The 25,131-nt window shown below is 41.2% G+C and overlaps 1 protein-coding gene across 2 annotated transcripts in view; it reads right to left on the bottom strand.

Moving 5' to 3' along the window:
* Positions 1 to 7,216: 7,216 nt before the first annotated feature.
* Positions 7,217 to 25,131, bottom strand: part of LOC105493286 (TBC1 domain family member 9) — a 138,003-nt gene continuing 120,088 nt past the window's right edge. The window contains exons 16-21 of one of the 2 annotated variants that reach the window (XM_011760824.2): positions 20,394 to 20,634; positions 14,761 to 14,826; positions 13,852 to 13,938; positions 10,744 to 10,818; positions 10,546 to 10,649; positions 7,217 to 9,356 (exon numbers count right to left, since the gene is read on the bottom strand). In XM_011760824.2, the coding sequence (XP_011759126.1) occupies positions 8,634 to 9,356; positions 10,546 to 10,649; positions 10,744 to 10,818; positions 13,852 to 13,938; positions 14,761 to 14,826; positions 20,394 to 20,634 (1,296 nt within the window). In that variant the 3' untranslated portion in view covers positions 7,217 to 8,633. The remainder of the gene's footprint in view (positions 9,357 to 10,545; positions 10,650 to 10,743; positions 10,819 to 13,851; positions 13,939 to 14,760; positions 14,827 to 20,393; positions 20,635 to 25,131) is intronic. The other variant, XM_011760825.2, reaches the window with a different exon arrangement.

The raw sequence follows: 25,131 nt of genomic DNA, 5'->3' as shown, positions 1-25,131 counted from the left end.
TCACACAGGACCAGAAAACCAAATACTGCATGTTCTCACTTATAAGTGGGAGCTAAATGATGAGAACACATGGACATATAGAAGGGAACAACACACACTGAGGCCTATTGGAGGGTGGAGGTGGGGAAGAAGGAGAGGATCAGGAAAAATAACTAATGGGTACCAGGGTTAATATCTGGGTGACGAAATAACCTGTACAACAAACCTCCATGACACATGTTTACCTATGTAACAAACCTGTACATGTACCACTGAACTTAAAATAAAAATAAAAGTTAAAAAAAAGAAAGAAAAAATGAATGTCTGCCTTTCGATTACTGATAGCAGACCCAATTAAGGAAACTTAAGTTGCTGAGGTCAGGGACTATAAATGCATATGTGAGCTTCCATCAGAGCACCAACCTCTGAGTTCTCCCTTTGGGTCACACTTTGGGGCAGTTGGATCATCAGATATTGGGCAAAGGTGTCAAGAAGAAGCAAGATGCTGAGAGCCTGCTCAATCCACAACAAGCCAAGAAATGTTTTGTTTTGTTTTAAGTAAAAAGCAATCAATCTCCTTTTGCTGTGTGAAGGTAATAGGATTGATACTTTTGCTTAAGGATAACCTATACAAATACAGTCTGAACTGAAGAGATAGATCAAATATTAATATACAAACCTAATAAAACCTTCCTGAACCTATCGCCACATACAAAGCTGGACTGTCAGTATAACTAAGAATAGACTGAGGAGCAGAGACTGAATGGTGTTTATAAAAATAATGGGGCCGGGTGCGGTGGCTTACGCCTGTACTCCCAGCACTTTGGGAGGCCGAGGCGGGCAGATCACAAGGTCAGGAGATCAAGACCATCCTGGCTAACATGATGAAACCCCATCTCTACTAAAAATACAAAAACTTAGCTGGGCGTGGTGGTGGCCACCTGTAGTCCCTGCTACTAGGGAGGCTGAGGCAGGAGAATGGCATGAATCTGGGAGGCAGAGTTTGCAGTGAGCCAAGATCACACCACTGCACTCCAGCCTGGGTGACAGAGCGAGACTCCATCTCAAAATAAATAAATAAATAAAAATAAATAAAATAAAAACTAAAAAATAAAAAATAATTGATAAGGGCTGGGCACAGTGGCTCATGCCTGCAATCCCAGCGCTTTGGGAGGCTGAGGTGGGCAGATAATCTGAGGTCAGGAGTTTGAGACTAGTCTGGTCAACATGGCAAAACCCTGTCTCTACTAAAAATACAAACCTTAGCCAGGTGTGGTGGCGTGCACCTGTAGTCCCAGCTACTCGGGAGGCTGACGCAGGAGAATCACTTGAATCCCAGAGGTGGAGGCTGCAGTCAGCTGAGCTCATGCCAATGCACTCCAGCCTGGGAGACAGAGTGAGACTCCATCTCAAAAAAAAAAAAAAAAGAATAGGGGTCATAAGCAATTGGGAGGAATCAAGAATGACATACATTTCTGGCTTCAGTTCTACAGGGATATTGCTGTTATTAATTAACTAAGGACTAATAAAGGGAAACGTTATGGGGAGAGAAGGGTCCAGTTTTTGAAGTGCATATATAAGTTCAGGAAGTGAGAGCATTGTTGTGCCTCTTGTTCATTGTCAGTGCTGTTATTAGCCCATGACACAGAGCCTGGAACACCCAAGGCACTCAACACATGTAGACTAAATGAAACAGTTCTGGAGAGAAGCCTGAGCTGACTCAGTATTTGGGAGTCAGTAGTAGACAGGTAGGGGCTGAAGTTATTGAAGTGGGTGCATTCTTTCAGGGCAAGCAATGAGAAAGGAGCACCTTGGGAAGATCCTTGTGGTGACCATTCATGTAAAAGGTAGGCAAAGGAAAGCAGCCCAGGGAAGTTCATGGTGAATTTATTAGAGAAACAAAGGGGAATTGCAAAGATATTGGTGTCACAGACACCTTGAAAAGGAAGAGATAATTTTAATGAGGGAGTGTCAAAAGATCTAAACACCACAGAAAGAGGAAGTAAGTTAAGAATCAGGATCTATTGGAGTTAGCAATTAGGAAATCATTGTTGCCCTCAGCAAGAGTAGTTTCACTGCAATGGTAAATCTATGCTGAAGTGCATCGAAGTTAGACTGGAAGAAATAGAGGTAGTAAGATAAGACCACTCTTTCATGTTTGGCTGTGATACAGTTAGATAAGTCAATAACTAGTATGTTACAAAGTTAAGGGATTGAGCAAATATTCTTACAACCTGAGGCTATTGTGAAGAAGATGTTGAAGATAGAATAGGTTAAGAGTGCTGAATTTTCCTCCAACACGGAGGAAGGAGAAAAGTAGATTGCAGGTGCAGGCACATTTGCACTTGACGGGCTCAGAGTTGAGAGTTGCAACTGATAGCTCCAATTATTTCTGTTAATCGAGAATCAAATTTTCATCTAAGAGGAAGCAGGTGTGGGATTAGGGGGTTCGATGAGACTAGTAAAGAATTAAAATAGTTATTTGGGGGATTAGGAAGATTGGATCAGAGACATGAAACAATCATGGATTGCTAATTGGCATTCAGGACCGATCTGAAGATAAAAATCATAAAACTGGAGTAGTATAAATCTATATCATGTAAATTTTTTCACCTCTAGCAGTGTCTGCTACTCAGCAGCCCAGATGTGAGTGCAGAAGGCAGATGCTTATAACAATTCCTGATTTGGGGTTTACAGAGTAACCATCACAGAGGACAGATGGCAGATACAGGGGATCCAGGCAAATTGAGTTGAGAGAGCTGAAAAGATACTGGTGGAAGAGATGACCACAGGATCGTATCTCAATAGGAAAATCAGTGTGAGACCTCATGGTTTAATAGAGGAGTTGAAGGACTAGAAGTGCTGTAGACAAGTGTCCTGGGAATGACAGAGCTGAAAAGGTATGAGTTCATATTTCTAAGACACAGCAGGGGATGGAAAAATCACATGAATCCAGGAAATCAAGGTTAAAGTGTTTTCTAGGTTCTTGGTTTAGATGTAGAAGTTCCCTGAATGGTAGAAAAAACTGGGGCAGAAAGGAAATTTATGAGCTAGATGCTAAAATATTTAGTGAACATCCAAGAAGGCCCAGGAAAACCCAGAAGGATGGTCGATGTGGCAGAATAGAGGAGGACAACAATTCTTTGACATGTCTCTCATTGAGAAGTAGGATCCATCCCCCTTTCTGAGTCTTACCTAGCCTGTGCCTGCTTTGACCATTAGAATATGATGGATGTGCCCCTCTGCTCCTTTCAGGCCTCAGAAGTGAGGGTAGATGAAAAAGTCATCACTAACTCTTACTTGGGTTCCTGCAGTGACCTCCTAAGTGGTCTGCCTGCTTCTATCCTTGTGCTTCTACTTATTGTCATGATAGTGGCCAGAATTATTGTTAAAGCCTTGGTTGGGTCATGTCTCTCCTCTGCTCAGAACCCTTCAGTGGCTGCCATCTCCCTCAGAGTTAAGGGCCATCTTGTCGTTGGTTCCTTATTACCTCTCTACCGTCATTGCCCACCATCTCACCTCACTCACTCGGCTCCATCCACAGCGTCCTTGATGTCCCTCAAACTTACCAGGCGCACTCACACCTCTGGGCCTTTGTGCTTGCAGGTTCTTCTATCTGCGAAGCTCTTCCTCCAGTCATCTCATCTGCATGGCTCGCTCCTTTGGCTTTTACTAAACAGTCATCTTCTGTGAAAGGTCTTCACGAATGCCCCATCTAAAATTTCACCACCTTTCCAAGCCCAGCATTTCTAACCGTGGTTCCCTGCTGTGTTTGTTTTATTGCATATGCCACTAACATAACAGATATGGTACTTACCTTGCTTATAGTCTGTCTCCCTTATTAAAATAGAATTTCCCTTAAGGACAAGGATTGTTTTTGGTCATTGTCATTTGCTGCTGTACTCTCAGTGCCTAAAACAATATCTCACGTAGTAGGTGGTCAATAGTCATGAAATGAATGAATTCACCAGACCTATTCTAGGACTCAAAAGATTATTTCCAGGCCAATCCTAGGAGGTGCCATGAATCTAGCTGATACTTTCTCCTTTAGGTATTCTAAGAGCTATAGGATTTAGCTTTGCAGAGTTCTTCTGGTTTCTCTGTGAAGGGTGAGGGGAGGAAGTAGTTATGAACCCAGGAAGCCCTGACAATCTACAGGTGGGCCCTCTGCCATCTGCCCCACATAAAGAGAATCCTAGTCTTAGCCTACTCTACTCACTTGTGTCTAACGATAAACTCCCTTGTCTGACTCCTATGCTTTCCTTTTAAAGAATTAGACTGTCAAGAGCACGTTAAACAAAAGGCACAGGGCTCTAAACATTATGGAAAGGAATCATTTTAAAGCAGAAAATAGTATGAAATGCTTTCTACTCCACACATCAATTGTTATTCTTTTCAGGTTAGAAGTTGAATCTGTAACAAAAGAGCCTTTTTACAGGATGGGTAATGATGAAACACAACCAGAGGAGCCCTTAACCGGAAGTGGAAATAAAGCAGCTGCCAACACCTCCACTTCAGTTTCCCTGCTAGGCTCAAGAAGCAGAATCTCTTCAGGTTCCTAGACGAAGCTTCAGCTGGAGACCAGACCAAGGTTACTCTACCGAGATCAGGAGGTTCCTATAGAGTCTCTGTGGCCAGGAAAGTGAGGAGGAGAAGCCTCACCACCCTTCCTAAAGAGGTTTGCCCTAAAGAGGGCAGGCTGTGGGATTTGCCCTGTGCCCAGAAGCCAGGGTACTCGGCCTGCACCACCTTGGTGGGGGTGAGGATGCTGTTGGAACATGAGCCTCCTTATTGCCCGTGGCTCTCTTTGTGGTACTACCACATAGCTTATCCTGCTCCTCCCTACAATCAGCTTCGAAGTGGTGCTGAAGCAGTGATATCCTTAGATATGTGGTTTTTCTAGCATCACCCCTTCCCTGCATCCACACTCTGCATGGTTTGCTTTGTTCCTTTTCTGTAGCAGTAGCTTTCTCTTTTGCTTGTTCTTATGTGAAAGCTCCATTGAGGCCAGGACCCAGTGCTCTGGAGCAGGAACCTCACTGGGATATAGACACTGAACGCTTCATCTGCACTGGTGTCATCATTATCATATTAGCATGGGAAGGACTGACAGAGCTGGGGGTAAAGTGGCCAGAGAAGATGATAAAGGCCGGGCGCGGTGGCTCATGTCTGTAATCCCAGCACTTTGAGAGGCCAAGGTGGGTGGATCACTTGAGGTCAGGAGTTTGAGACCAGCCTGGCCAACATGGTGAGATACTCGTCTCCACTAAAAATACAAAAATTAGCTGGGCATGGTGGCGGGTACCTGTAATCCCAGCTACTCAGAGGCTGAGGCAGGAGAATTGCTTGAACCCAGAGGTAGAAGTTGCAGTGAGCAGACTGTGCCATCACACTCCAGCCTGGGTGACAAAAGCAAAACTCCATCTCAAAAACAAAAACAAAAACAAAAACAAAAACAAAACAAAACAAAACAAAAAACCCCACAAAACAAACACCCCCCCCCAAAAAAAAAACAGAGAAGATGGTGAATCACAAGTTGAAATCAAAGAGAATAATCCATGGAGACACAAAAAGTACGTAACACAACCATGAACAACTAGAAATGTATCACCTGCCTTCTGGAAGCTGAGGGCAAAATGATTCCCCCAGGGTGTTCTTCTGATGTAGCCAATGAGCTGATGAGCGTATTTGTCTCATAGACTAAGCTGGAAATTTCAACTCAAGGGTTCAGGCTCCTCCCTGTGCATCCTTTAGAAGTAAACATAGACTAAAACCTGCCATTATGCAGTATATTGCTGCTGTGATGAAAAGCACTATAATGTGCTTGAACGAATAAGGACAAGACTGCAACAGAAATCTTAGCATATTAATAGAGACATAGGCTTTCAGAGGGACTTGCTGCTCATTTACTGTCTCTTTCTTAATGATAATGGAAAATGCTGGCTCCTCTTCTTAACCAGGGCTACACATTTAAACACACTCTTATTTCCCACTCAATCCTATCTTTGATTTTGGCAAAGTACAGATGGGCAAGAGTATTAGATTTTGCAGTTATTTCTTGAGGCATATTTAAGACCTCAAAGGTAAAAACACATCGAGTCATGTGTAACAATCAGAGTCCAATAAATGACTAGCTACTTGATTAAACCAAATAGCATTATAGCATGCTATTAAGGATTAAACAGAGGAATTTTCACTGTTATTACTTATGTGGAATGAGTATTTGTTTTTTTGTTAACTTTTATTTTAGGTTGAGGGGTACATGTGAAGGTTTGTTATATAGGTAAACTAGTGTCATGGGGGTTTGTTGTACAGATTATTTTGTCACCCAGGTACTAAGCCTATTAACCAATAGTTATCTCTTTCTGCTCCTCTCCCTCCACCCATCCTCCACCCTCCACCATCAAGGAGGCCTCAGTGTGTGTTGTTCCCTTCTCTGTGTCCATGTGTTCTCATCACTTAGCTCCCACTTACAAGTGAGAACATGCGGTATTTGGTTTTCTGTTCCTGCATTAGTTTGCTAAGGATAATGGCCTCCAGCTCCATCCATGTTCCCATAAAATACATGATCTTGTTTTTTAGGGCTGCATAGTATTCTGTGGTGTGTATATACCACATTTTCTTTATTCAATTTGTCATTGATGGGCATTTAGACTGATTCCATGTCTTTGCCATTGTGAACACTGCTGTAATGAACATTCATGTGCATGTGTCCTTATAGCAGAATGATTTATACTGCTTTGGGTATATTCCCAGTAATGGCATTGCTGGGTCGAATGCTAGTTGTTTTTAGCTCTTTCAAAAATTGCCACATTGCTTTTTACAATGGTTGAACTAATGTACACTCCCACCAACAGTGTATTTGTGTTGTTTTCTTTGCAACCTTGTCAACATCTGTTCTTTTTTGACTTTTTAATGATAGCCATTTTGACTGGTGTGAGATGGTATCTCATTGTGGTTTTGAAGACAGACATGCAACCAACAAGTATATTTTAAAAAGCTCAATATCACTGATCATTAGGGATAAGCATTTTAAGTTAGATAACTAATAACAATTATATTCCTTATTTTAAATATAGTCATTGATATACTACAAATTGTATTTGTCTCTATATGTTTGCCTACAAAATTTATTTAATCAAAATGGTTGCCAAATACAATTTCCCCTGCAAAAGTTGTCAAAAGAATAATGTTATTGCCTTAGGTAGGAACTCAAACACAAAGATAAAAAGCTGTATCTGAGTATTTGATGTATTTTATTTGTTCACATTTAGCCTATCTGAGGTTAGCACTACTTCATTTGACAGTTTAAAAATCATCCTGTAAACAGAATAAAAAACAGCAGCAATAGCTAAAACAGGGACACAATGTATAATAAAATAAAGGAATGTGTTGAAAGGAACATTCCAAAGAAGCAAAGGAAATGAGACCATGATTACGAATTCAACAATCGGAAGAAAAAATCGTCCAACATCTGTAAAAAGCAAAATCATAACAGTAATAAAAAAAGAAGCAATAATTCAAAGTGCAGGTGCGCTAGTTTTCATTTCCACATCCATTCAGGAAATAGAGCATACTATTCTTTTATATAAAGTGACAAGTTCTGTTTTTAAAACATTCAGTTACATTATCTTGCAGATTTTTTTCAGTTTACATTATCTCTACATTGATTTAATGGAAAGATGGTCATATGCGATACGTGGTATAAATTTCTTCAATCTATGGAGAATACGGAAATGGTAAAGTTGACTGTTTTACTTATGCTTTCTTTTTGCAGTAAGAAGCTAACCATCCAGTATCAGAAGCATCAGTACTTTTACTCTTTCGAAAAGAAAAGCAAAGCAAAAGCCAAAACCTGTCGTGAGCCCTCTGTCTTTGCTGCTACTTTCAGATTCTCTGTGACAAAAGACTGTTACTTTTCACTGAATTCCAATGAGTTGATGTAAATAAACAGAACAATTTCTTAAATGCAAAATTGGTCTGGTATCTGTCTAAATTGATCAAATACAAGTGTTATTCTGAAATCATGTAAAAATCACTTACTTTCATAACTGTTTAGAACCCCAAATGTTTTCCCTTTGAAGGGGAACATCTGTGGAATATGATTTTGAATAGAGGACTTTTATGAAATATATTTCAATCTTAAAAATATTTTTAATACTTCCTAAAGTGGTGTAGGATTTACCCTCGCTGACGATGCCTTCCATTTAAGAACAGTCTTGTATTTGTGGCTTTTCATTTTCCTTATAGCTCTAATTTTATTTTAAAAGCCTGAATACACAAATGACTGCTGCCTTACTTAGCATTAAACGGTACTATTTTTTAAACCATGTATACAGCTCAACAGCAAGATTAATAAGTTATAATACACACATATCACTGACAGATTCATCTTTTTGTTTTTTAGAATTCACTAAATAAACTGTATTCTGGTAAATCCCCTCCCCGAAACAAGAGTGTACTGTACCTACATTGAGGTGTTTAAATATTTCTCCAACAGTTTTCATTGTATTACATTATGAAAACACTAGGCTTCAAGCCAGGTACTAATAAATATTTAATTTAAAAGAAAGAAAGAAAAAAAAAAAACACAGAAGAACATAAAAAAGTCCCTCCCCTCCCTGTCCTCCCACTCCCCCAGGAAGGCGCCCGTGTCAGCCGGACATGGCAGAGATTTCATAGTCACTGGCCGAGGTGAGGGGCTTGCCCATCATCCGGATGTTTTTTGCACTGGTAATCCTGGCCATCATGCACACGGGCTTGTCAAAGTACTTGACCAGGGCAGGCTCAGTTAAGAGGGAGGCCAGGAATTGCTCGAAGGTGATGGCCCAGTCCCGGTCCAGGCTGGTGCTCCGGGGCAGTGCCGCTGTGCCCTGGCCGCTCCGCACCAGGACCGTGTCCTCTCCGATGTCCTCGCAGTGCAGCTTGTCCTCCTCGTGGGAGCCGGCACTCAGCACCGAGTACGAGGACATGGAGCTGTCGTCCTTGGTGTCATCGTCAGAGATCAGCATGGAGGAGCAGGCCCCGTTGTCCCGGGGCGAGGAGTCCTCCAGTTTGATGTCCTCCATCTGTCCTCCCAGGGAGTGTTCCTCGCTGTCGGGGGCCAGGCTGGCTGGCAGGGGCTCAACAGACTCTACCACGTAAGGCTGGCCCGGCCCCTTCTTGGGGAAGAGCACGCCTGGGATGCCCTGGTGGCAGGACGGCCCACTGCCTCCGCTCCCGCCTTCCTTTGCAGGCTGGGCCACGAACAGCTTGCCGACCTCGCCAATCTCCAGTAGGAGGCTGGTCACAGCTGCCGTGGCATGGTACAGCTCCTGCTCATTGGGGTCTTCGCTGAACATGTTATACATTGTCTTACACAGTTCAATGAACTGCCCCTGAAAAAGGATTTGGAAAAACACAATGTGAAATCTTCAGGGAGTAGAGAGGCAGGACTGAAGTGGACTGAAAAGCCATTTAAATGGGAATGCCTAAAGATCCCTAGAAAGTCCTCCGCCTAGGCTGGATGGACATGTTTAAAGTCTCTTATTGATGTTTCCATTTTGTATTTTTAATTTTTATTTCTTTTTGAGACAGGGTCTCTCTTTGTCGCCCAGGCTGGAGTACAGTGGTGCAATCACGGTTCACTGCAGCTTCAACCTCCTGGGCTCACGTGATCCTCCCACCTCAGCCTGTGCTCCGCTAATCTTTGCATTTTTTGTAGAGATAGGGTTTCGCCATTTTACCCAGGCTGGTCTTGTACTCCTGGGCTAAGTGATCCTCCTGCCTTGGCCTCCCAAAGTGCTGGAATTACAGGCGTGAGCCACCACACCCAGTTTATTTTCCCATTTTTTTAATTTGAAAAATTTCAAAGATCTATGAAAGTCGGAATGAAAAAGTAAACATCCATGTACAGCTCACCTAGAGTCAAGGAGGACTATGTCATACATTTGTCTCAGTAACTTTTTTCTTGTTCTCTTTTTCCTTTTGAAACATCTTAAGGAAATCTGAGACTCATCTCTTTTCACGTCTACACACTTTAGCATGCACCTCAATTTTTCTAAGGTAAGCTCCAATCCCTCCTCCCACGACACATGCCCCATCTCCCCCGACAGAAGTAATGCTTTAATGCTTTCAGTCTCCACCCAGATGATTTCTGTTCTCTGATTACAAAACTTAGCATTTTCAGCCTATAATTATTTATATTGTTTTTTTCTTCCTCATTTCACCAGGTTTTAAGGAAAATGTGCAGACGCCTTTATAGCTAAGCACAGTGATCTGAAAACGGCATGTGCTTGTCTTTTGAGTATCTGAGGGTATTTTTAATGATTGGAATAAGATGCGTTTACTCTCAAAATGGAATATGTTGTGGTTCACATTTCCTCTGAGGAAGTCATTCTCTTGCAATGGAGCATATTTTTGATGCATAAATACATATGCACAAAATAGGTCCAAACAGATACTAATTAACTGCCCCAAAGTTATTATTTTTGAGGGGCATTGAGTCCACATTTATGGATGACTTTTCAGTCATAGAAAAAAGAGCGACCAGGTTTGAAGTGAATGATTTGAACTTTAAGCACTTACCTGATTTAATTTGGGTAAATCCTTTGCATTCTTTGACTTAGATTTATTTTCTGGAGTCCACAGTCTCAAATAATTACGATTTTCTTGGGAATTTGCTCTCTTCCCTACAACCCAAATGTCAAGAAGTCAGTGCTTACAGGCCAAAAAACAAGTGTACAACCAGCAAGAAGGTAAACATATAGAAGAGAACATCCGTACCTTTGTCCGGCTTTAGGCTCACTGTAACGAAGCCATCATCTGCACCCTGTTTGCTTCTGCTATCCAATCCAACAACTACCAAGAAATAGTTCAGAAGAAAAAAGTAGAATGTTATATAATATGGCCATGGAATTAGCATTTGCAGTGGAAAATAGAAGACTCTCTAGGTAGGGTTGCCTGATTTAGCAAACAAACAAACAAAAAAAAAACTCCCCAAAACAAAACAAAACATTCAGTTAAATTTAGATTTCAGATAAACAACAAATTTTTTTCGGGGATAAGTATAACCCTGTCGTTAGAGGGGATATACTTATATTAAGAAAATTATTTTATATCTGAGATTCAAATATTACTACATGTCCCATTATCTGACAACACTATCTCCAGATAAAGGACCTCTGCAGAATTCTTTCTCACAGCTTGGGTTCAGTGTACAATAAAAAATTAATGGAGGGCCAACCACTGTGGCTCATCCTGTAATCCCAACACTTTGGAAGGCTGAGGTGGGCAGATCACTTGAGGTCAGGGGTTCGAGACCATCCTGGCCAACATGGTAAAACCCTGTTTCTACTAAAAATACAAAAATTAGCCGGATGTGGTAGCATGTGCCTGTAATCCCAGCTACTTGGGAAACTGAGGCAGGAGAATTACTTAAACCCAGGAGGCAGAGGTTGCAGTGGGCCGAGTTGGTGCCACTGCACTCCAGCCTGGGCAACTAGAGCAAAACTCCATCTCAAAAAAAAATTAATGGGATAATGCCCCATAGACTTCAGCACTTAAGAAATGGTAGTGCTTGCCCCCATGAATGTTGATTTCTCTCCTGTCTTTTCTACATTATCATTTAACTTTGCATATATGAGACTGATTTTTTTGCCAGACCCTGCAAAAGATCAGTAACTCACTCTTTCAAGGAAATTAAAATCTATGTTGGTAGAAGAGAGAAAAAATTTTTTTTGCTAAAATGTTATATGCTATAAAACTACTTCAGATTTATAATTTGGTACCTCAAAAATGTGACTTTTAAGGAACCCACTTATAACTGTTTTGTCTTCTTAAAACAAGACATTACAGGGCACACAGGAACTTCAAAACAGGGAGGTGTACAATGCCCTCAGTTTCCCATGCACTTTGTCGGCTGTTAGGGTGCATTCCAGCACTTCTTCAACCACCCAAAGCTGGCTGGTCAGCCAGATATGTGGCCTTCACTGTACTATGGGTCAAAGTAATCTCAGCAGCTTTTAAGATACAGTGAGGAAAGTGTACTATATATCATTAGGAAATTCCTCCCCTCTCAATGTTGTAAATGATGTAGGAAACAAGTAGATATTTAAAAAATATTTAATGTATGGTAAGTCCATGCAGTGGATACTATATAGCCATCTAAAAACCACGTTTTCAAAGAAATTTTAATGACAAAGTAATATTCTCACTGGATTTTAAGTAAAAAAAAAAGCAGGATACAAAACTGTATAGGTAGTTTGATTCCAGTTTTTTATATATATATATATATAAAATTTGTGTATACTTTGAACAAAAAATTGAAATATTTCAAGGTTATTAGTTATCTTTATATGGTAAGATTTTAAGACAGCTTTGGCTTACTTATTTTACCTGTATCTTAAACATTTTCACACAAAGCAACAGTACTTTTGGCATTGGAAAACCTTCTTCAAAAAGCATCTTTCAATGATATTACATGCTATTGGCATGTGACCATTCCTGAAGCATTTCTAAAATAAGAGACTCCCTTTCTGAGATGAATATCTACTAAGAAATGTGCGCTGAATATTTTGTAGCCAGAATGTGACTGCTAATGATATTAGGTTGGTGAAAAGTAATTGCGGTTTTTGCCATTACTTTCAATATATAATATTAAGACTACATACGATGCACTAAGGCACTATGCAAAAAGTCTTATTACATTATCTTATTAGGTCCTAATTACACCCAATATGACAGCTGTCATCTGCATTCCCCACGCAAGGAAACTGAGGCTCACATAGGAACCTCCCTACACTCACCTAGATAACAATATACATAGCTAGTGTTCTGTCCAAAGCTCCTACCCTCAACTTGTACTGCCAGTCATAAGACTGAGCCTGGCTTACTCCCTCTACAAAAATCACTTTGGTGCTTACAGTCTAAAAGCAGGTCTATGTTGTGCTTATCTGGGGATGGCAAAACTTAAGAGGTAAAAGAACCCAGGAGAAACCTACATTTACTTTTGGACTTAGGTGAGTTGATAAAGTTGACCTAATGATGAATTAGAAGGTGAGTAACTTACTACAGTAGCAAGCCAAAAGACAATGCTAGGTTAATGTAAGACAAAACAGTATATGACTTAACATGTAAATTTGGAGACATATATGAGTTGAATCACATCTTTGTAGACCTATCGTCCACAGAGAGCAGGGTTCAGCATGTGTCTTCTGTAAAGGACCAGACAGTGAATACTTTAAGCTTTGTAGGTCATACTGTCTCTGTTTTAGCCACTCAATTCTGCAGCATGAAAACAGCCATAGGCAATACATACATAAATGAGCTTGGCTGTCTTCCAACAAAACTATTTATAGGCACTGAAGTTTCTATTTCATATACTTTTCATGTGGCAAAAATATTTTACTTTTGATTTTTAAAAACCATTTAAAAATGTAAAAAACCATTCTTAGTTCACAGGCTGTAAAAACTAGGTGGTGGGCTGGATTTGGCCCCCGGCCCATAGTTTGCTAACTTCTGCTACAGAGCAAACACAGATATAAGAGAATGCTTTCTGACAGAAAACCTAGTTCCAATTCTGGATGGCTGCCTAACAGGATAATATTATTAATGAGGCTGATCCTAGCAGAGAGAGGGCAGCAGAGTATATAGCTCTACAGGACACAAGTGTCCTAATCTACTGGGAAATAATGTACACGGTTCCTTCAGTGGGCCGAGGTACCTGCTGCCCAATAGTTGCCTAATCTCAAAAATTGGAAAGGAAAGTAACCAATTAGGCAACCATATTTACATACGTCTTTGATTGACTAGCTTTGGAGGAAAGTCTTTTTCCAATAACGGAGGGCTCCGTAGAAAACAAATATAGTATCTTTGGTGAGAAAAGTCACTTACCATGTGTACACTCTGGGGTGATATCTTCAAAGAAGTACTGAGTTGCTTCAAAAGCAGAATCTGGCTCATCTTGATCAGAGGATGGCTCTAGGGAGGGGAGGAAACATAATTCTCATATTGGTAGGGCCATGAACCAGTGAAAGTATGCTTAATTATTAAATGAAATGACATAAGTGGGGATGAAAAGCTAAAGTTACAAAGGTGGGATGGGGCGTTGAGTGCCTACTGCCTCTAAACCTTAGTTGTCACATCACTGGGGGGCCTTGAGTGGCTACTGTCTCTAAACCTTAGTGGAAGGGGTCACTCCCTTTCTAACTCCATCTTCCCTTTTAACAACCCCACACCAAAGTGTTCCTTCATATTTTCTGTGGAATGGAGAATTTTCCAAGTTGTATGGAATAACGCTTTATCAACAAAATTTTAGGAAACTGTATGCTATAAAGAGAATTCCCAAATCTAGTTTTATCCTACCTCTACTGTTAGTGCCAATTTCATCTCATTTTTAAAAGTATTTGCTAGATAGATCCCAGCTGGTACCAACCTTGTTTAAAATTGAACTCAAAACCTCACCGTTTTCCCCACTTGTTCCTGTCAATGTTCCTACATTCCTTTTCTCTCTCACAATGCTTGTATCCCAGGTGTTACCAAGTGCTATTTATTCTTTCTCTTGCAGATGCCTGCCTGCTCTTTTCTGTTATCACAACTCACTCTTCACACAGGCAAACGACCATACAATCAAGTGCATGCTGATTCAAGAACTTATAGAAATTGTCATGGTTCCGTTAGTTCTTAGTGACTCATGAATGACTGTGTATAGCAAAAAGAGGATAATCAGGTTACACCTAAAAAAGAGACTTCAAGCCAGGTCATGGTTACAGACACATGTACTGCTCCATGTAGCTCACTCACCAGGCAAGACGTGCATTTTGTACAGGAGTTTGAGCTTCTCTGTGAGATCCCCATGGCATGCAGCACCTAGAAGTCACATAAGTACCAACGTGAAATGTGTCACATGTGCTAGTAATCTCCAGGTCTAGTATTCCCTGAAAAAGTCTACTTCATACACATTGCAACCAAGACACTGCATGGTGAAAGGCCTGGCCAGGACCTATTTGGGTTAAGAGCTCAGGAACCAGGATGGTTGGTTTCAAATCCTCTGCATGTACTATGTACTCTTGGGAGAGTTAAACTCTCTGTACCTCGGTTTCCCCTCTGTAAGGTGAGACGATACTAGAAGATTCTACCAGTGATCTTGATGTCAGGACTCCATGAAATGTCAGAACTAAAAGTGTTAAAACATATAAAGCACCTAGAAGAGTGCCTGGCACCTAACAAACTAGCTTTAGCAATGAGAAAGGGCATGTGATTGGGCCACAACATCTTAAATAACTATTAAGAGTTCAGAAATAATTTCAAGATGTGTTTGGTATCACTTCAAATTACTCATTCCAGAAATCCTTTTTAATTGTTTTGGAGCTCCTAAGTATTTCCTTAATTTATCTGAACCTATCTGTCATTATATCACCATAGCTTCAATCAGAAGAATTCTGTTGCTTTTCCCCTCAAAGTCCATATTTATTGTTAGAACCAGAAAATCCTTTGTAAATATATATTCTCAGAGCGCCTAAAGATAAATGAGATTTAGAAAAAGAAGAAAATAGGAATCATAGAATCTGGGTTGGAAGGGACCTTAGGGGTTATCTTGTCCGACCTTCCACTTAATGTAGGATCTCCTCTCACACACCCCTGTGAGACAGGACTCCAGCATCTGCTGAAACATTCTCAAAGATGGGGAACTCAGTACAACCAGAGGCATTCAATTCCAAGCTGTATTCTTTAAATACTGAAAGTTCTTCTGTAATTTTTAGTCTAATGACCCTTAAAACCTGTAGTCTCAACTTTATGAAGTCCATGAACCCCTCAAAATGCAAAATTGTATTTATGTGCATATGTTACTTTGGGGAAAGAAAATGTCCATAGTCTTTATCAGATCTCAAAGAGCCCATGACTCAAAAATGGTTTAGAACTACTCCTCTTTCTCTTATCCCACTCTTTAAAGCCAAACAGAATGGGTGTCTCATCTCTTCCACACAACAATCCTTCAGATTTTAAGAACAGCTGTCCTGTCTTTGTTAAGCTTATCTTTTTGAGGCAACTTTATCTTCTCAGATTAGATCTCTCCCATTTTTCCAATTTTCTCATCTGATGTGATATATATATCCTTCCCTATTATGATCCACATCTACCTTATGTGTTAATTTCTCAATCAATATCCCTCTGGAATGAGTTCAGAAGCCTCTTGGCCACTCCAGGAAATAGGGGAACTGTTCCTGACTCTTCCATTAGTATAGCCTAAGTGTGAATTCAGCTGTTCACACTCTTAATGATCACATGGTTAACTAAACCCCCAGATGTCTGCATGATTAATAAAACTAATCATGAAAATAATGACAGACATTAACCATCCACTCTGTGTTAAGCCCTGTGCCAATTACTTCATATGTTTAATCCCACTTATATCTCATAACAATTCTATAAAATGGGCACAATTATTACTCCTATTTTACAGATAAGAAAAATTGGGCTTATTGAGGTTAGGTAATTTGTTCAAGGTCATAAGTAAGTGACAGGTCCAGGATTTGAACATCGATTTGTCTGACTCTAGATTCCATGTAGGAAACTATTATTATACTACATGCAGACATCCTAGCTAGTTCTTTAACAATTATTTCTTTAAATGTAGAACTTATATTTATCCTTACCAAAATTTTTCTTTCTGCCAATCATTTTGCAACAGTGAAACAGCAAAAGAACATAACTAATTCAAGTTTTGTTTAAGGGACCTTTACCTGCATGTAGGCTAGGATAATTTTAGAGCACTAAGATAATATGCAAAAATAGCAATCATGTAGTTTTTAAAAATTAACTCTGAAACTGAAGAAGTATGCAAAAAACTGTTTTGTTAAAGATTCATAGTAACATTATAATCTGACTGAAGACAAAGAAGTTCTCAACCTTCTCGGACCCCTGCAGATGCCCAGATGTCTGTGCTGTCTGTCACCTCTTGATCCCAACTGCTTCTTATTCCCCTGCCCTTAACACAAAAAGAGCCTGAAATCTGTACTGACTTAAGATGGTAGTTTAGGATGCTAGTCTGCCATTTTTGCAATTTACTGGCTCTCAGAATAAACCTGCTTTTCCTCCCACCCAAAAAACTCTCATCTCCTGAGTTTGTTTTTTGAGCGGTAAACAGCCAAACCTGAGTTCAGTTACAATTTCTGGCTATCATAATTTTTAAAAACCTACTTTGGTCACCTAACATATTGGCTCTCTCTTCTGCCTTCATGTGGCCCCACCCATTCAGTAAGTAAGTGTTCTCTGCTTTCATGGTTCGAGGTGTCTGCTGAGTGTGGTAGAGGAGAATGAGTAACAATCATAGTGACAATCATAACCGACATTTTTTTAGCCAGACACTCTTCTAGGAACTTTACTTGAATTGTTTCATTTAGTTTTGATGGTTAACTCTATCGTGCAAATAAGGATGCAAGCACAAATACTGGGCCCAACAGTACTAGTGAATGCTCTCTCAGTTGAAATGAACTTATTACCCATCCCACTTTTGGGTGCAGTGTTCAGCCAGTTACACAATCACCAATTTCCATATACTTTCACCTTTCCCATTGATAATGAATTATTTATCCAATGACCCGCTGCATCACAACTCATTATGCTATGTTTATAGACTCTAAGTTTTAGCCACACTGTTGGAAAAAGAGATACAGCTAATTTATGACTTCTGACAGAAACTCATTTCTTTTTTGTTTGTTTGTTTGAGATGGGAGTCTTGCTCTGTCGCCCAGGCTGGAGTGCAGTGGCACGATCTTGGCTCACTGCAACCTCCGCCTTCCGGGTTCAAGCAATTCTCCTGCCTCAGCCTCCCAATTAGTTGGGACTACAGGTGCCTGCCAGTACGCCCAGCTAATTTTTTGTATTTTTAGTAGAGACGGGTTTCACCGTGTTAGCCAGGATGGTCTCGATCTCCTGACATCGTGATCCGCCTGCCTTGGCCTGAAACCCCTCATTTCTAATTCCACAAGGACCATCTATCTGTTCAGTAATTTCTAGAGGGATCTCTCCAGGGATTGATATAAAATTACTGATACATGTTTTTCAGAATTCATTTTTTAGTTTTTCTTTTTTTTTTTTTTTGAGATGGTGTCTTACTCTGTTGTTTAGGCTGGAGTGCTGTGGCACGATGTCTGCTCACTGCAACCTCTGCCTCCCAGGTTCAAGTGATTCTCGCGCCTCAGCCTCCTGAGTAGCTGGGATTATAGGGACCTGCCACCACGCCTGACTAATTTTTGTATTTTCAGTAGAGACAGGGTTTCACCATGTTGGCCAGGACGGTCTTGAACTCCTGACCTCAAGTGATCCGCCCACCTCGGCCTCCTGAAGTGCTGGGATTACAGGTATGAGCCACAGGGCCCGGCCCATTCTTTAGTTCCTTTAAACACAGACAGAATTTCTAATTTCTCCTTGACTTGCCCATCTCCATAACTATAACTGACCAAAGTAACTGGCAACAGCTCTGCAATCACATCTGAGAGTTCTCCCACTAATCTAGGGTATAGTTTACTTTGCCCAGGAACTCAACTGCATTTTGAAGTCTAAATATTCTTTTCCAATGTTTTCTCTATGCTGGACTTCAAGCCGCTTTTTCCTTCTCGAAGATTTTAAAAAGTATTCTCCTTACTGGAGTTGACTAAATTTAAGTAAATTAAATATTTGTGTTTATTTCTGTCACTTTCTACATGTAGAACCTGTCTCTTTTTTCTCCTCTTTATTTTTGCCCAAAGGTATTTTTTTTTAATATCTCTTTTGATGGATACCTATATGACAATCAGTAATTACCTTGGAAGTAAAAAAAATTAGCATAGGGTCGAAGAGGTCTTTAGCATTATCTGATTTGTGCCATTTTTTAGAAAAGCACACTGTACTTATATATCACTTGTGTAATTAAAAATTAATACTGCCTCCTTCTTCCTAAAAAATGCCCTTTTATTATCCTCAGTACAGAGTAGTGAGAAAAGGATAAGCTTTCAGGACAGATAGCCCTTGGCTGAATCCTGGGTCCAGCATGTATTAGCTGTGCCTCTCAATTCAGTTCAATAACAGATATTTACTGGTTTGCTAAAAATTAATGTTCCAACAAGTTACTTTAACTTTTCTGAGCATCTATTTCTTTAGCTAAATATGGAGATAATAGTAGCAAGCAGGTAGGTAATGAAGCGTAAGAGTAACAGCACAAACTGTGCCTCTTGGGTACTTGGTATCAAACACAAACTTTATAGTTGCATGCCCTTAGACAAATTAAATGCACATGAATTGTGCACATAAAAAGCATTAGGGTAGTGCCAGGCATGGAATAAATGCCGTATAAATGTCAGTTATCACTATCATTATTACACCTAAGAGCTGCTGTTTGGATTAATATAGTAAAAGTTCTAAAGTATCACAACAGTATCTGCACTCTAAATACGTTGAGTTCTCCCACATCTCCTCTTTTAGGTGTATAGATGAGCGCTTTACACAATTTTTGTTTTAACATCAAAGAACCTTACCTACATCCCTTCCCTTTTTAATAAAAAACCATCAGCTTCCTCTGGCCTTTACGTCTTCTAGATATAACTCTTACAGATTAAAGATGTTCTTTAGAAATGCTGGCTCTATGCCTGACATTTTCTCCTTCCTTGGGTACTTCTTTTTAAAGCATATGGCCCAAGGTCATAGAGTAGCACAATTAGAATTTTAAAAAAATTGTTCTTACCTCATTCTGGCATAATGCCTGCTATATTCTCAACCTTACGTCAGGTGGGCCAGGCTCCACTACCATGCAGCTTTTGTGCCCAGTTATAAAAGGAACAAGAGTCCAAAAAGGCAGTCATCTGTAGGGCAGTGAGCAAGCCAGACAGGGAGCTGATGGGTAGCTGCCCTCATGCTGTGGTGAGGTGTGGGGTGAGGCTGGGCCTGCTCCTGCTGGAAGGTCCCTCCTCCCAGCAAAAGGGAGAGAAAAGACTTCCATTTAGGCTGCAGGGCTGCTGTGGTGCTACTTTATTAAAAACATTTCATAATGTTTTATGAAACCATGAAATTACATATAAAATTTATTATGAAATAGATGTTTTATGCAATTACATATAATATATTCAATAAAATATTCTGGGTTTTTTTTTTTTCAAATAAAAGTAATCCACCAACCCAAACATTTGTCTCTTGTAAAACTATCTCAGTCTGTGGTTTCAGTGATTATGTTGACATTTCATTGTCTTGTGACTTCTCTAATAATGTATTTTTAACTAGTGTTGAGGGCTGTCTGATGTAGAGGCAACAATTTATCCATATACGATGATCGTGAAAAACACATTTTATAATCAGTTTGCAAACTTCCCCTTGTGCTTCTGTAGCCCTGAGGGCAGCATGGGCGACACTGGGCACAGCTCCATCATCCCATCCCAACTCATGCAATAGTACCGCGTCCTTACTTAGCCCAGAGACAAACTCCCGGAAGTTAATCAAAGAGTCTCCATTTTCATCTAATAACTGGAACAAGCGGGAGGCCAGAACGTCAGAGTGAGTTCCACATGCCCAAGGAAAGAGAAGAGCAAACATCCCCTTGAACTGCTCGAAGTCAATGCGATACTGTTCGAGGTAGGGCAGGCTGGGGTCATGCCGGTCCAGCGCGTTGCTGCTCCCGCCCCAGTAGCAGCTGGTGAGATGTTCTGCCTGAAAAAGAATGGATGATCACTGGGGATCTTCTTTTGCAGCAAATACCAGAAAGAAAAGGCCGTCCTCCAGTTTGGAAAGGGCTTTAAGTCAATCTGTGTGCATCCCCTGGGGCAGGGCTGTAGCCTCAGGGCCCCCTCGGTCTCTTAGTTCTACACACGCCTCCACTTGACCAGCCCTTCACCGCCTCCACACCAACCATTTCTGCAATTTACACCCGGAAGGTCTGCAATGACTGGGTGTAGGTGAAGAAAGAAAGGGAACTCCCCCCCACCACATTCTCTTCCCTCTTACACACTCGCATACATTTTAGAACTAACTCCCATAAAGAGAAAGAAATTTTTTAGCTTAAATAGAATGCTACTTGAAAAAGACAGGAATTTAGGTAATGTGACCACCTTGTTTTCTAGGTGACAATAGTAAAGTCCAGACTTTATGTGGCTCACATGAGGTCAACCACCCAGTTAGTTAAAGCAGAATCATGATGAGATTTTGGGTTTCCTAATGCCCGCTGTAATGTCCCATGTATCATACATAACCCCCTGCTTCCCTGCTCACCAAAATCACATAAATAAGATCACAGTCACACAGTATTCAACCTACAAGTGTATGGTCATCCAATTTCACACCTCTGTAAATAGCTCTAGAAAAACTATCAGCATAGGAACCACTCCGGCGAGCAGAAGAGAGATCCGGACCCAGCAAAGGGCTTCCTGTTGCTGCCCTTGGAAAAAAGGCAGCCTCTTTATTCACGAGGTCATGGTGACTCTGGTAGAAATATCCACTCCTTTTAGGAAGACCACACAAAAAAGTATGCACTAGAAAGTTCTGAAAGAACGCCCTCAACCCACACAGCATTTATAGTTAACTCTGGGTGGCAGGTGGGGGAGAAAGGAGGAGCACAAAAAGGAGGACTTTGTTTTTACTTTTTCCTTATTGTATTGCCTGAATATTTCACTATAAGCATGAATAAATATGGTAATAGAAAAAAAAAAAAAAAAAACACCTTTGGCCGGGTGCAGTGGCTCATTCCTATAATCCCAGCACTGTGGGAGGCCGGGGGAGGATCGCTTGAGCCCAGGAATTTGAGAACAGCCTGGGCAACATACTGAGACCCTGTCTCTACCAAAAAAAAAAAAGTTTAAAAAGTAGCTGGGCATGGTGGCACATGCCTGTAGTCCCAGCTACTTGGGAGGCTGAGGTGGGAGGATAGCTTGAGCCCATGAGGTCAAGTCTGCAGTGATCCGGGATAGTGCCACTGCACTGTAGCCTGGCTGACAGAGACCCTGTCTTAAAAAAATAATAATAAAAAGAAGGGAAAAAAAAGCACTTTTGAAAATCTTTCTCTTTTCCGTAGGGGTTCTGAAAAAGAGGAGAGTCAATTGTGAGTATGTTGTATTTCTATTTTGCTCTCCCTTAGAAAAGGAGCAGAGAAGATCAATGTCTTTTCACAATTGTTTATTGGGAATTGTAGTGAAAAAGCTAAAAAGAGGAGTGGGAGTAGGGAAGAAAGGAGGAAGGAGAGGTGATGAGGAGAACCAGTCAGGTTTTTTGCAAGGCGACCTTGAGAGAATAAAGGAAACTGTGTCAAAGTTCCGCAGGGCTTTGGGACTGCATTCCTGGGACTGCATTCCTGGCTGCAGGGTGGAGGCAGTGTGTGTTAGAGGCAGGAAGGCAGATGCTGAGGTCAGAGTGGCCTGCTGGGTTAAGCTGTACTCTGAATGAGCATTAGTGGAGCCCAGCAGCCTCTCTGTGGGCAGCATGGTGTTGGTGATATACTCCGGGAAAGAACCCCTTAACCTGAGCTACATCGGTTGACAAAGGTTACCCAAAGCATTTCCTCCTAACTAAGCATCCCAAGTTGCTCTGAACCTGGCCTGAACATGAGTGCAGGCACTTTCATGTTGCTCACAACCATTAAGATAAAACATGCCCTTCAGATCATCTCCCTTGTTCCTTGGTGAGAACCCACAGACCATCATTTGGGGACTATGGGCCCAGAGACTGAAACAGAAGGGCTAATTTGGAAAGAGTTCAAGAGAAACCAGGGCAAAGGGCCCCTGAACCACATTTTCCATGATATCTGCCTTAGGGTGCATTCTTTAACCTTTTCTCCTCAAGTTCTACCCAAAAGCCTGTGTAGTCAGCTCCTTGGGAGGAGGACTGCATCAATCCTTTGTATCTCCAAAAAAATACTCAGAAATGGGCTTTCTTAAAAAAAATTTAAGGACAGGGTCTCACTCTGTTGCCCAGGCTGGAGTGCAGCGGTGTGATCCTGGCTCACTGCAGTCTCGACCTCCTGGGCTCAAGCGATCCTCCTAAGTCAGCCAGCCTCTGTGCTACAAATGTGTGCCACCATGCCTGGCTAATGTAAAAAATATATTTTTTTTAGTGATGGGTCTTGCTATGTTGCCCAGGCTGGTCTAGAACTCCTGGGCTCTAGCACTCCTCCCTCCCACCTCAGCCTCCCAAGTACCTGGGATTACAGACATGAGCTACTGTACCTGGCTCTAGAAATTGGCTTTTTAAAGTAATAAAAAGTCTGGCAGGGTGACTAACACATAGTGATGACTCAATAAATGTTTAAGAAAATGAATGAAAGCCAATTAAAGTGTTACAATGATTCCATAAAGTGTCCATAACTGAAGTTTTATATTGGATTCTTTAGTAGAAGAGACTCTGTCCCATCCCTGACACCAACCGAGTCTCAGGTTCTTCTGGGTCCTCAGTAGAGCTGGGGAACTTGTGTTGTCAACACACCGTTAGGAGAGGGTTTTGAGTATAAGAAAAGTGCTTTCCTCAGCATATTCTCAGGGTTCAAATGACACAGTTGTTATCTGAAGGTACACAGACCAGAGAGCGCAGCAGTGCCCAGGTTAAGATGTGGCTTCGGCCGAGTTTGGTGGCTCATCCCTGTAATACCAGCACTTTGGGAGGCCAAGGCAGGCGGATCACAAGGTCAGGAGTTCGAGACCAGCCTGGCCAATATGGTGAAATCCCGTCTCTACTAAAAATACAAAAATTAGCCGGATATGGTGGCAGGCACCTGTACTGCCAGTTACTCAGGAGCCCGAGGCAGGAGAATCACTTGAAACAGGGAGGCAGAGGCTGCAGTGAGTCGAGATCGTGCCACTGCACTCTAGCCTGGGCGACAGAACGAGACTCCGTCTCAAAGAAGAAAAAAAAAAAAAAAAAAAAAAAGATGTGATTTCAATGACTTCCAGATCCAGGACTTCTGTACAGCCATCCCCGGTCCTCCTCCTTTTGCTTTCCCCGAGTCAGCCTCCTCTGTACGCTGTCATAGTCCTTTCTCTTACCTGTCCAGGCTCTTGCTGCCTCCAGCTGCTACTTCCACTTCCATTTAGCTCCCCACAAAAATCCTGGCCCTGCCCCCATGCCCTGTGAAGACTTCTGGCCCTCAGCATCCCTTAAAAACCTGATCTCAGTTGCATCGTTTTCTCCTGCCTTATGGATCTCCAACTTACACTACATGGAACAATTAGCTACAGGTGCTTAACATGTACGAATAAAATATTCATGAGCTGGCACACCACAGAGACTGCACCCTCAAGTGCTGGAGGCAGGCTGGCGGGAGCGCCGCTGTCCACTCTGTTGATAATGCTAATGCTGCATCAAGTGTACCACCAAGCAGCCTGGACACCCAGAGTGCCTCCATCTTTCTGGGCTTCGGTTTCCTCATCAGAAGAATGCAGGGACTGTGTTATATTGAGAACTGATCACTAATTTATCTATTAATTCAACACACATGTTTGGAACACCTATGAAGGCAGAGACTCTAGTATTAGTACTAGTGCACTTTACCAGGCACTGGTGACACCAACATAAATAAAACGGTGGTACCCTCCAGTGGCGAACAGGCAGTGGGCGACACCAGCAAGAGCAGTCCTAAGCAACCACATTTTCTGACTGTAAGAAGTAGAATACCAGTGTTCAACTCTGGTTTTTATGTTCGTTTCTATTTCCTCCCGTACTATCTTTGCAATTCTCTAAACAGCCAGATTTAGTTCTGACGGTAATTAGAAACTGTGATGAAATTGGCACCTGCATAAAAGGCATATTTTAAACTTTTTTTTCTGTTATCACATTTTAACCTCTGATGCTGATGATACGTATGACAAAAATATTTTTTTTCCGAAAGAAAAAATTGTACTTTGCTTTATTTATGACCATAATACTTTACTTTCTTATTAAGAATCAAGATTGGGGCCAAGTGTGGTGGCTCACACCTGTAATCTCAGCACTTTGGGAGGTTGAGGCAGAGGTCAGGAGTTCAAGACCAGCTTGACCAACATGGTGAAACCCTGTCTCTACTAAAAAAAAAAAAAAAAAAGAAAGAAAGAAAAAAGAAAAATACAAAAGTTAGTTGGGTGTGGTGGTGTGTGCCTGTAATCCCAGCTGTCCTTGGGCAACAGAGTGAGAGATAGACTCTGCCTCAAAAAAAAAAAAAAAAAAATCAAGATTGGTAGAGGAGGAATT

Source organism: Macaca nemestrina, chromosome 3 (assembly GCF_043159975.1).
Source record: "Macaca nemestrina isolate mMacNem1 chromosome 3, mMacNem.hap1, whole genome shotgun sequence".
NCBI lineage: Eukaryota > Metazoa > Chordata > Mammalia > Primates > Cercopithecidae > Macaca > Macaca nemestrina.
The sequence above is the reverse complement of the archived record's forward strand: the minus strand, read 5'-3'. Positions and strand labels throughout refer to the sequence as shown.